This window comes from Chelmon rostratus, chromosome 5 (genome assembly GCF_017976325.1).
Source record: "Chelmon rostratus isolate fCheRos1 chromosome 5, fCheRos1.pri, whole genome shotgun sequence".
Taxonomy (NCBI): Eukaryota; Metazoa; Chordata; class Actinopteri; order Chaetodontiformes; family Chaetodontidae; genus Chelmon; species Chelmon rostratus.
Window position 1 is genome coordinate 15,951,303 of NC_055662.1, and position 13,111 is coordinate 15,964,413.

General features: G+C 40.9%; 1 protein-coding gene across 1 annotated transcript in view; it reads left to right on the forward strand.

The window, feature by feature from the left end:
- Positions 1-10,612, forward strand: part of commd10 (COMM domain containing 10) — a 54,472-nt gene extending 43,860 nt beyond the window's left edge. The window contains exons 6-7 of the mRNA XM_041937655.1: positions 9,646-9,705; positions 9,985-10,612. Of these exons, the coding sequence (XP_041793589.1) occupies positions 9,646-9,705; positions 9,985-10,023 (99 nt within the window). The 3' untranslated portion in view covers positions 10,024-10,612. The remainder of the gene's footprint in view (positions 1-9,645; positions 9,706-9,984) is intronic.
- Positions 10,613-13,111: the final 2,499 nt, after the last annotated feature.

A 13,111-nucleotide genomic window follows, 5' to 3' on the forward strand; every position in this document is an offset into this window, starting at 1 on the left:
TTTTCGTGTATTTGGGAGGCCCCTTGCTGAACAGGAAGGGTATTCCATCATGCCATCTCTCGTACTGTATGTCATAAGTCAAGGTCTTCTCTTCTCTAAATATATTTTGTAGAATAGGACTGCAATTGTGTGTGTTTGTGTGGGCCTGCATGTGTGTGCACATATCTGCTTGTGCTCATTTCTGTTATAAATACCAGAGGTGATTGACAGATTCTAGTGTTTGGGTTTGACAGTTCTTTTTTGTTGTAGTCGACAGGCTTTTAGTGAATGGCTGACGTTTTGAGGTTCCGCGTCTGTCACTGTGTGATGGCTACGGGGCACTGTTTTGGATGTGGATACCAGTTCATGGCACCCCCCTTTCAGCATCAATGCACAGTGCATATGTGGCTCCTACAGGCTGTTTTTCTGAACGGCTCTGAGCTCAAAGGGTCATGGGAAGACTAAACATGCTTGTTTTTTGAACTATTGATTTCTTGTTGTTGTTGTTGACTGGCACAATAGAGGTTTGTGTCAAGCTACTGGCTGCAGTATTTGCTGAATAATCCAAGAGACTGACACATAAGAGGAGCTTAATATTATGGTGCAGTTGATTTCAAAAGAAAAATTCAAAGCTATTGAACATTGAACTTCAGGGCCCGTTGTATTGTACAATGTTACATTTTACCATCCAAGTGGAAACATACTGTGCCATAGGTGATGTGACAAGGTGATCAATTACTCTACAATTGAGTTAAGTAGCATACATTTAGACACCTAAAACATCAATTGTAACCACCAGGTTTCCAAAAACATCAAGGGTTTCAGACTCTCCATTATGCTAATCATATGTGGGAAAACCACAAGAGGCAGAGAAAATACAGTCTCTTCACTGCCTGGAGCTTCCACTGACAACAAAGAGTCACTTTTTTTTTGAGTTGGAGTCACTTTCTCTTGAAAACTGCTGTTGCTGCTCTCTCCACCTGCACTTGCACTTAAATGCAGCAAGTTCATTCCAGTTCTCAGAGAGGGGGGTTGTAAAACATCTTGGGAATTGACAAAACTACCTCAGCTCAAGCTTAATTTAGCTCTTCTGGAGCATTTTATCCTATCACGTGATCACGGCAGATGAAGTTTGCCAGGTTGCCATGGAAATGTAGATTTCCATTTTTCATTTTCATTTGTTCAGTGGTATGATTGGGTTAACTAGATGTGCAGGTGAGATTGTTTTGTCAGTGCTTTAAGACTGTGGGAAATCACAAGTAAAATAGAAGGAATCGAGTATGTTTAGGGGAAAGTCAACCAAAAAGTGAAAGTATCAAAGTACAGTAACTGCTAGAGAACATAAAGCAAATTGAGATTTTATATCCTTTCTTTGAATTAGCAATGGTATACATACAAACGATTGAGCATTAAGGACATTATTTACACACTAACAATTGTAATTATGATTTTAAAAAAAGTTTTTCATTGATTAAAGTTGTTGTATTTAGCGGTGTGATAGCACAATATTTGGGAGTGTTGCTTCACCAACTGTAAAGTAAATTATTTTCTGTTAGATAAACATCATCAGTAGTTTGGCTCTCTTTAGGGGTCAATAGTCACCATATTGTAATTGCCTAATTATGCCACCCTCCTCTTGTTTGTAAAATGTGGTTAAAGAATGTACTAGATGTATGAAATATTACATTTAGTTTGATTAGTGCACCATAATGATTAGAAAGCTGTTAATTAAAGTCAGCATAATGCTTAGGCAAATTTGGTATCCGTTATTCTCCTCAGATGAACCTTTGACTTGTTTCCAATTCCCCATGTGTTTCTCCTCCTTCACAGTGAATCAGGTGCCTACAAACTAAGCAAACCACAACAGTGTTTATGAGGTACAGATGGACAGAAACACTCAACACAACAGAGGCAGCACACCTGTAGCACTGAAGCAAACAATAAAAATCTTTATTGAGACATTAAAAGACTGTGTTTTGACAGCAAGACTGCCTTTGTCAGAGTATCTGCTTTTAGTGACAGACAGCTATGCAGCTGAACAAACACACAAGCAAACACATGCATCTTCTAGCACAACGAAGTCACTCTCATATACGAGCAAAGTGAGCTCACATTAGCTTTGTGTCTGAATAAACTGCGGTTTGTACATCAAAGTTACAGATCGAACTTGCATACAAAAACAAAGCAAAGTTCAGTTATGAGAAACATTTTAATCTCACTTAATTTCTTATTAGAAAAAAAAAATGTCAGTGATAATGGGCTCCCAATTTATTCCACATAATTACCTGTTTGTGGAAAATATTACCCGGTGTCTTCATGCCACAGTTTTTTTCGTGCTGTCACCTGCGTGCGTGCATGCCCAGTGACAGACAAACGTTCACATGTCCTCATAAAATAACCCCCGCTGATCATCCTTCAGCACGAAGGCAGAACGCAGCTCAGACAGCCAGGGAAGCTTGTGAATTTAGGCTGGCACAAAGACAGAGAGGAGGACAGGCAGACAGGTTGGCAGACATGCGAGCATTGTACTGTAGGCTTACTGACAAACAGTAATGACACATAGACTGTGGTTGGTGTAAGCTGACCGACAGAGAGATAGAGGAGCAGTCAAGCATGCAGTCAAGTTGATAGAACAGATAGACCAGCAGTCACTCAGTTATCAGGTTTTCGTAAAGATGGGTGTACCCATGGCAACATAAGAATGTAACAGCAGGGATTGTAGCTTGTTTTTTTGTTAGTAATGGTCAGGATGTGTGGTGAAGCCCAAAAAAACAAAGAGTGTATCCTTGTGTGTGTGTGTGTGTAGATTACAGTAAAGCAGCGAGGAAAAGGAAGGGTGGATTTGCTGTGAGTGTGTGAGTCTGTTGAGAGTAGGAGGGATAAAGGGTTGCCAAAATCTGACAGCTCAGCCTCCTGTGCACTCCGTCGCTCTGTCTCTTTGTCTTTCACTGTCAAGATTTCTCTCCGTCAGGCAAAAGTCAACGAACAGGCAGCGGCCAGAGAGCTCCAATTGGACAAACTGTCAAAGAGCTCACAGTCACAGAAGGCATATAATGTAGCAAAGTCACAGAGGACCTATAATATACCATATCCTCTCTCTGCAGAGCACTTGAGCTGGCAAAATTACAGTAACCCTTCCTTTTGATGCCGATTTAATGCTGTACTGGTGTCACATTGACAGAGGCAGAAAAGCATTTTAGTCGAGCGGGGATGCACTGCAGCACATTTTGTGCATTTTTGGAAGAAGTGCTAATTGTGGTAGCATAAATATGATTTTGATTTTAAATACTCTGACCTGCCAAAATCAGTGGATCCAATGCATGTGTTGAAACATTCATGCCTTTTGTGGTGCCAAGTGGGATATATCAAGGTCTAAAAAAATGAACACGTTTTACACTTTGTGTAATTACCAAAAGGAATTTGTGCGTGTATGTTTTTCCTTTCTCGGTTATTATGTTTTTTTCCTGCTAATTAAGACCTGGTGTGAATGTTACATCAATGCTGGATAAAATGACAAGTGCAAGGTTTAAAGAGCTTCACATGGGCACAGAGGCAGCACAGTGGAACAACACTCTCCCACCACTGAAGGGACTTAGTTTCATTTCCCACCTGTGATGTTTCTGGCAGGGCTGGGTGCTCTACGAGCACAACTGACGGTGTTTGCAGGGTAGGAACAAATGATGACGGTAATCACGTTGTAGTCACTGCACCAGTTACTTGTACTAGCAAGAATGTCCCCATGCCATGGGATTAGGCCGTGTTCAGACTGACAATACACTGTGTTGAAATATGGGCTGCATCTTCATTCACCACGGGGAGACCACTGTATGGGCAGTGCAGGGGTCCTGACATAGAGGGCTGTGGCAAATAAATGCAGATTAATCTGACACAAAAGATGTCTTCCAGCAATGCACTGTCGGCCAGTCCAGTACGTGCAAGAGCCTTGAACATTACTTTCTAATATGAACAACATATTCCTCTTCACTACTTTACAGAGTTGTGAATTGAGTCATTTTATTATAAATTGTTGCCTAGTCTTTTGGTGTCTGAGACACCTCCAAGCTCATTGGTGTGTCACTCCAACAGGTCTTCCTGGACCCTGTTTTTATCTTTTGCTATCTGTAGCAACACACCCACACCAACGCAGCATTTTCCTAATGCAGTGCTATTAAGAGTCTGAACACTCGTGTTCTTCCTCCTGGAGAAACAGCCTCCTCAGACTGAAGGAGGCTGTTAGCAGCAAATAGTAAAACATCATCTGCTACATTCATGCAAGTAAACAAACCTTCTTTATGTCTCAGAGTAGAAATTCTAATCTGCTCTATTGCAATGTGCTTAAAAACAAGCAGAATTAAGTGTGCAGCCGCCCTGATCACTGATAAAGAATATGAATAGAATTAATCATTTTAGTCTATCCAGTGTTGTGGACCAGAGTCATCAAACCTCATGAGACATCCTCCTACAATGGGATGATAGCAGTGTTTGAATTCTCAAATGCTGATCTACACAGTGCTCTCTGTCTATGCAAACACACTGTACAATACAGCTCAGAAACTTCTGTACTTTTCTCTCACTCAAGCACACGTCATTTGACTCCACTGCAGAAGATTGATTGGCACTTGTTGTCGACACTTGAGCCTGATGTGCTTCACTCCGTGTCTGTCTCGTACGGACTTTGCTGCGCATATTTTAAGAATACTTCACCCAGAAGACAGTTTCACACAGGCACTAAAAAGTGTTGTCCCATTTCTCTTTTTCTCTGTGTGAATTTATAGGCAGCTTTGTTGTTATATTAGGTTTGACGTAAAATTTCTGGATATAAGACAAATTCTCTCTGTCACTGAATTCTTTATACTTTGATGTTTGAGATGCTTTTAGTTGTTTGCTACAATGCAAGCTCTCATGGGTTATCACAGTTTTTCATTATTTTAGTTAAGCACCTACTCTTTGTCCTTGTGTTTCTTTGCTTTCTCCTCTTCTCTGGATTTCATTCTCTCATATCTATTTCTCCCCTCCCCTCGTTGTTTTTGTCAGTCTCTCTTCCTTGTCATCTTTTACTCGCTCTCCCTTTCTTCATTCCCACCCTGCCATTCTTTGCTTTTATCGGTGAGAAGTAAGAAATTCAGTTTCTGCAAAGCACTCAGCCAAAAAAAAAAAAAAAAAATCATTGCTTTGACAAGTGTTTCAAATCCCCGCTATTCTTTATTGCGCTGAGGCAAATAATTGATGAAGAGTACCTTTTTGCGTCCTCCCAGCCCCATTCACACAGACTCCTTGTGGTATGAAAATACCACTGCTTGATGGAGTACACCACAGTCTTATATAAACTGACTTTACTGACACCAGTAACCACTTGATGGGATAAAAGGGCCGCTAGTTGATGTCATTCTTTTACCAACTGGAATACATTGATTGGTTCACTCAAGAACAGAAAAACCTCTTAAATCTTAAATTGGTCTCCTCTTGACATGGACGCACAGTTACACCCAACTAGATGAGAGCTGATGAGTTGCTCTCTGAGCTTTAGGGTTTAGCCGACTTTTTCAGTTTGGCGCTTACTTATTTCAAGGGGAATTCTGGTTGATCACGCTTACATGGATTTTGCTTCTGTAGTCTTGGCCATCATTTCTATTTCTAGTATCTGGAAACATGATGCTGTTACTAACATGAAGTGCAGTGGGGCAGAACTCAAAGCACAAAGCCAATCAGGCAGGTCCAGTCCAGTTGGAGTAACAGATGAATGCACCCGCAGAAATTATTTTATCTGTTGCCATGACAATTGTGAGGTAAACAGCAGAAATAAGGAGTTACAATGTTATCTGCCAGGAATGTGCGTTGCATGTATTTGACTGGCCAACAGAGCCTGGTTCAACTCTTTGTTCAGGGCGACCCCTGCGTTTTTTGCTGGACGGGACATGGATGGACTGGCTTCATTAAAATGAATGAGAGGACACATAAACCAAAGCACCGGGGTAATTGAAATATTGACTAGATGGTGATGTGAGATGAAAAATCAGACCAAAGTTCACCAAGACCATTTCACTGTATAAGTGAAAACTTTGATGTTCCTGGTGCTCCGAGTAAGAAAAAGTCAGTGGACCACCAGATATTCGGATTCGTCCTCTGGGCACAACAGACATCTGTGCCAAATTTCATGGTGATCCATCAAATAGTTGTTGAAACATTTCTCTGAAAAACAAAACAACAAAAAATGGTGGCGTTAGAGGAAAAGTCAGACGGTAGTCAGCAGTTGTTTCAACATTTTAGTTTGGAACAAAGCGGTGGACTGAGTGACCGGCCGACAAAGCGACAGCCACAGATGAAAAAGCCACAGTTTGGACAGATTATCTGCCACTTGATGTTGGTAATGATCTTTGTTTTCTTTTTCAAATACATTTGGCTAACCTTGGGGATTGTTTAAAACCTTACTGCCCGTGTTTTGCTCCATGCTGACTTCTTTTTAGCTACGCTGTCACACTCCAAGATTTCAGAAACTTGATAAGTGCAAAATTATTTTTACCGATAACAATGAACGTCGAAGCTATGAAAACAGTACCCAGGTTGAAATAAACCAGAATGTTCTTCACATTGTGGTATCCTTGCTTTTAGTTTGACTACTTACTCTGTAATCCGTATAGAGCTTTCACAATTATCCCTCCCTGACTTTGTTGGTTCATCTAGGGAATTGTACAAGTAACCTTGTCGAAAGCTATATTAGACTTGCTCCGAGAGCTGCAACAGAATATTTAGTCCCACTTCAGCAGATATTGAAGGATAAGTTTCAAGAAATTTACTTGATTTCTCTTGAGTTCATTCTTACTTTGTTAGCTTATTCTCCCTCATGTGTCAGACCTCCCTAAGTGTGCAGCCTATATTGTGGTAATATACTCTAATATACTCTAACATGTAGTGCATATGGAACACCAGATGCAAGTGAATTTATGATTATCTTCATGAGTTAATCCTGTTTTCTGTATCCTGACACACAGGATTTTGGCACTGAGACAGATAAGAAGTGTGTGTGTGTGTGTGTGTGTGTGTGTGTGTGTGTGTGTGTGTGTGTGTGTGTGTGTGTGTGTGTGTGTGTGTGTGTGTGTGTGTGTGTGTGTGTGTGCGCGTGTGTGTGTGTGGTAGTATAGGGCTGTGATGATGAGGACGATGCATCCTATCCCCATTAGTCTTAGCCTAGATCTGTCAGAGCCTTGTTGGGTTACTGCCTGGCAAAATCACAACCCTGAGGAACAATGGGATGGGCTAAACACACACACACACACACACACACACTTGCGCCTATGTTCCCAAGACAAAACACTGTTTCTCTGTTTCACACACACCCAGCAGTACCTGGAAATTCTCTGCAAAACCCACTGTCAATCTCACATTCACTTAAGCACAGACACACAAACAAACACACTCTGTCCTCAACCCCTGTCTACCAGACAGGAAGTGTTACAGTCTGATTTGCTGTCTTCACTTTATTGTAGCTTAGTTTTGATCGACATCACACACTCAAACTGGCATTTCCGGTTGCCCTCTGTCTCACCTCTGTCAAACAATAATAGAGACAGCTGACAAGTGTTTATTTCTTTCTCCACCTCTGCTGGTGCTGTTCTTCTGACCCAAGCATACAAAAGACCATCAACCCAAATAACTGATTATGCAGTGCTGGTTTCTCCTCATTATAATAGCATTTGCCAATGTGGAGATCAATAGAAAAAGAATAGTGTGAACTGAGACTCAGATCAGTTCTGTTGGAAGCACTGGGTGTGTTATATTCACCATACAGGTAATTTAGTTGCGCGCCCAATTTTTTGTTCAATTCAAGCAATGTCCTAACAACAACCTTGTTTACTCTGAGAAATTATTTATCACCTTATAGAACGACTTGGATGTGTTTCTTCTTTTCACTGTATCCTCCTCCTGTAACAGCACTTTAATAAGTTGTTTTATTACCTGTCATTCAGAGGCTGTCCTTGCAGCTCTCCCTCTGCTGTAGCTAAATTCAAGGCTGTCCTACATTTTCCTTGTGCTTTGGAGCTGCTGTGGAGTGGAGGCTTTGACAAGAGACAACATTTTCCCTCTGTGCTCTCCTTTATGGACTTTTAACGTTGCTTCTAATTAATATCTCTGTCATTAATTTGCTGTGACACATGGCCTCCCTCCACCCAGCCAACCAACCAGCCAGCCAGTTAGATCCAAGCCCCAAAGCTCCATTTAGTCTCCAAGCACCAAACTGCAGGGAGGAGAGCTGCAGGCAGGAGCGTGCTATCTCACAACCCCCATGTGGTTTTAGTGTCTTTTTTATTATTTGTTTGTGTTTTTCGTTCCTTCTTTCTTTCTTTCCTCCTGCCTCCTAGTTGGTGCCAGGCGTTTGGCGCTATTATCAACATTCATTGCAACAGTACTGAGTGCACTTTGGTTGGCTACAAGACGGCCCTTATTATTCTGTGCCACCTAGAAAGCATTTCACACATTTCTGCCATTTTCTCAATGATGGGTGTTGATAAAGTGTCTCGCCATTACATCCACTCATGGGGTGGATTATTGTCCGGCCTTCGTCTCTGATGGGGTGATGATGATGATAGCTGTCCAGTGATGGTTGCCCTTGGTTTCTTGTGTTTGTCTGCAAAACCTTGTTTCCCTCGACTTTTTCTCAAGCCTGCAATCTAGCAAAAGGCTCCCAGGTGAATAGCTCATAATGATATATATATGTATCATCTTACAATAAAGTCAAGAATTAACACAGTATTTATAGTGGAACAGAAAACAGTTGTAACTCACTTAAAACTGGAATAGTGTTCAAAATTCTTCATAAAGATCAAGCTTCATAAGACAAATGCTTCCTTATCCAATATACAGTATTGCTAAAAAAATCATTGTATTATATTGAACTAATTCCTGACAGGCACTATTTGCGCTTGTCTCTTTTCACTCTGTTGAAATACATCTTGTTACGTAAAAGCCCATGTTTTTCTCTGCATCGTCTTTTTATACAGCGAAATACAAATAATGATCAGTTTGTAACCTTACGTTTAATGGTTGATTTCCCCCATGTCCCCCTTTTCCCCCTCATGCTGAATGAATCAGTTGTTTTATCAGACGGACAACACAGTGTGCGTTTAGAATTCTTCATGAAAATGTGAACAAGTCAAAAAGTTTCCGTCGTGCCCCATGGTATGGTTTCATTTTCTCCATCACATTGCACACCTTTGCAAGGTTACTGCATGTTTTATTCTGTTCCTTGTGGTGTCATTCCTGCTGTATACTTAGCAAGGGATACATATGATGCAGCCAGTCTCTTTTTAAAAGCAAGCCAAACACAATGGAGAAAGAGTGATGGGTTTCCCACCACGCGCTTGCGGACAGTGACTTTGCCTTCAGTGTATTTTTAAACACTCTGATGGATAAGACTTAGAGGATTGTACGTGCTGGCCGGAGAGCAGTAATAATTTATGGAGGTTTTTATAGAAAGCACAAGACTGAAGAAGTCATGACACTTATGCCTATGCTCTTATTGCTGCTTTTTTATCCTCTGCTCCGTTGATCTCGTACATCTCTGAACTCCTTTAGATTGTTTGTTCCCTTCACTGTTATGCCTCCCTGACCTTCTCTAACCCTACCTCTCTCTCTCTCTCTCTCTCTCTCTCTCTCTCTCTCTCTCTACAGGTTCAGGAAAATGTCTTCGTTGATTTTAACCACCAGAATCTGCTTGAGTTCTACAACAAGGTCTGTTATTTGAGGGTGTGTGTGAGTGTGTTTGTGTGTACAGTATGAGAACATGTCTTTGTGTCCCAGTGTCTTCTTCCATGTTACATTTCATCCTGATTGGCAGACATTGCCTGACAAAATCCATCTGCCTGCCTGTCTCCCGCAGACTTTGATACATTTTGTTTCCTCTTTCTCTCTTTTCGTTCTCTGTCTGACTTTTCCTGCCTTTCATGTGTGTGTTTCTCTTGTGTACTTCCTTTTTTCCAAACACTCAACCTTTTCTCCTCTTTCTTCCAGCTTGAAATCGTGCAAGGCCAGTTGGACTCCCTGACTTGATGCATGGTGCTCTTTGTACGACCACACACACACACACACACACACACACACACACACACACACACACACACATGCACACACACACACATTGTTATAGTTTTGCTGATAGCTATACCAGGTGTTAGAGGCCTAGCAAGTCCATTCTTGCTCTGCTTTATAAGAGAAAAATGTCCAAATTTGATGGAACTAGTTTCTTACCCCTTTGAGCTCCATTTAATCCAGGGTTGTGCTCATGATTTTGAGAGGTTGGTGTGGCAAATCGGATTTTACCTTGGACTTTTATGTTTCCATCAGGGGGATGGTGGGAAACTTTACCCTGTCAATATAAATTGTACTGAGACAAGTTTCTTAGTAAAAATGTTCTGTGCTCTGCAGTGAGTAACATGATGTTTAATTGCCCTGTAAATGACTTCTAATAAGATGTTAAAAATGTGCCAATAGTCTTCAAAATTCATTTGAAGGATTCAAAGGAAGTAAAAGGAAATTGAATGTCGGTTTGAGTTGAAACAAATGGATTTTGTAACTTGGAGAATGAACTAGTGTCCGTCCCATTCTAATAAAATCTGAAGTGGAGGTGAAATCCATCCAAGCTGTTGTTATTTAGTGAAGGCTCATTATTTCTCATTAAGACCAACCTGGACTGCTGGTTCAACAGATGGGAGTTCTGGGAGGCACAGCGGACCTCCTGTGTGCGTGTGTGTGTGTGTGCGTGCGTGAATGCGGGTGTGGATGTGTGTGTGTGTGTGTGTGTGTGTGTGTGTGCACACACTCATGCATGTGTTTTTGTGTAAATGGGCGCATGAATATGTCCTTGTTCGTGCATCTGTCCTTACTTGTGTGAGTGTTTGTGTGTGTTGTAATTCCTCTCTTTCACTCTTTGGATCTAAACTGGAGAACTTCTCAGACTCGGAAGATCCAAAAAGAGTTTGAAGTTTTAGGCATTCACAAGTCACATTCAGAACACCATTTCAAAAGTTTGCAAATGGATGAAATTGAATATGGCAAATTTTAGACTTATTAGGAACAATTAAACTACAGAGACTTTAAAGTTGTGCGGTGTAAAGTAAACGACTGTCTTACCAGTTGTGCACAGACAGGTAAGACCACATTATAATCAGTAGGAAGATTCACATCATCATTGTAAAATTTAAACTAAATATGATTTCTTAAACTGGGAAAACATGATCACATTTGCAGATATTGTATGTGTGTAAAGTTGTTCATGGTCTGGCCCTCCCTCCGCTCACTGAATTCATTAACAAAGTCAATACTCATCCACCAGAGCTATGACCAGAGGGGATTTATAGTACCATACAGAAAATATACCTTTGGGCAATCAACCTTCTCCTATCGAGCAGCACAAACCTGGAACACAATACCCACAGAACGAAGAAACATCATATCTCTCAGCTCTTTTTCAAAATCTATAAAACAATGCTTACTGGACAATCTGTCTTAATCTGGAGCAGTGGTTATCTCGCTGTTTTAGTAACAGTATGTTTACGTTACAAACACACAAAACAATAAAAATAAATAAATAAGGTAAAAATACAATACATTATAAAAGACAGCACAATGAGAGACAGGGTAGACAAAAAGAAAGAATCTAAACAAAGACAGGAGTGGAGAACTATTGGAAGGCTTGCCTGTGGAGATGAGTTTTGAGAAGCTGCTTGAAACAGTCCAAAGATTCAGCAAATCTGATAGATTGGGGAAGATGATTCCAGAGGGTTCAGGCTAAAACAGCAAAGGCACCATCACCTTTTGTTTTCGAGTTGGAGTGCGGGATGAATAAAAGAGTGCGATTAGAGGATCGGAGTGGCCGAGTAGTGAATTAAGGAATGAAGAGATCAGAAATGTAACCGAGGACAAGGTCATGGCGAGCCTTACAGGTAATCAATAGGATCATGTAGTTTAATTCTGAACTAAATTAATAGTTTGAGATCTGTAATATTTCTTTGGTGAAGAATACAAGACTAGCTTAGTAACATTTTGGTCAGTCATTTACAGATTTTAATTTTCTGTGCTTATGTGTTGTATGTTTTTTACGTGCAATATGGTAATGTCATTGTCTATTTTTCTGATCTTACGTGCTTTTGTATGTTTTTTGGGTTTTTGTGTCCACCGGTGCATATTGTTTGAATTGTTTGCAGTGGGCGTGCTGTGTATTTACAGTACTCTACAAACTCCTGTTGGTCGTAGAGAGTTGAACTTTGGGTAAAACGCTGCACTCACCACTGTCACCATTTACCCAGCTGTCCAGTCATAGTGGAGAAGAAACAGAGCAACACTTCAGACTGTGCTGTATGAATACAACGTCTCGTGAATCCACGTAGACTGTTTGGTCCCTTCTCTTACATTCAGTAACACAACCTCTACGAAATTAGGTCCTTGCAACACATACATCAACCTTTACTTCTGCAGATATTCTGCGTCATAGCAAGCCTCCAAAGTGCTCTCAAGGCTCACGGCTGGGGGTTTTCATCTGGGAAAAAGCACCTTGGGTGGAGACAGCCCCTTAATCAGGTATGTTTGACTTGATGGACCCAAGTGCTCATGTTAATTAATGTACATTGTTCCTTCTTAAATAAGATAAACATTCCCAAGTGTTATTCTCCCATGCTGCTTTAGTAATCCCAGCCCTGTCAGATCTACCCAATAGGTCTACTCTCCTCTCTTAGTATACTGGTTAGATCTGTATCAAAATGAAGAATGAATGAAGATGGTGGAGCCACCATCAAACCGCTCGGCTCTCAGGCCGCCCATTCCCTGGAGTCGACAGCAGCGCATTGGCCGGACTACAGAAGGTAACTCCAGAGATGCTTAATAATCACTGAGCTCGCCTATTAGACCCAAGAGCCTTCACTTGGGTTTATTTTCGTTGGCCAACTGTTGTATTGAGTGTTGAACAGAGTGTTTTTGTTTGCTTCCTGGGATCCTAAAGAGGAGTTTTTCCTTGTTGAAACAATGATTCATTCATTAATTGAAATTGAAAGTGAAAATATGAAACAATAATAGGATAATAAGGTCTAAATAAAGCCATCCAGCCATCACAGTGTCTGCTTAGAAAAATCCTGGTCCTTGGGCA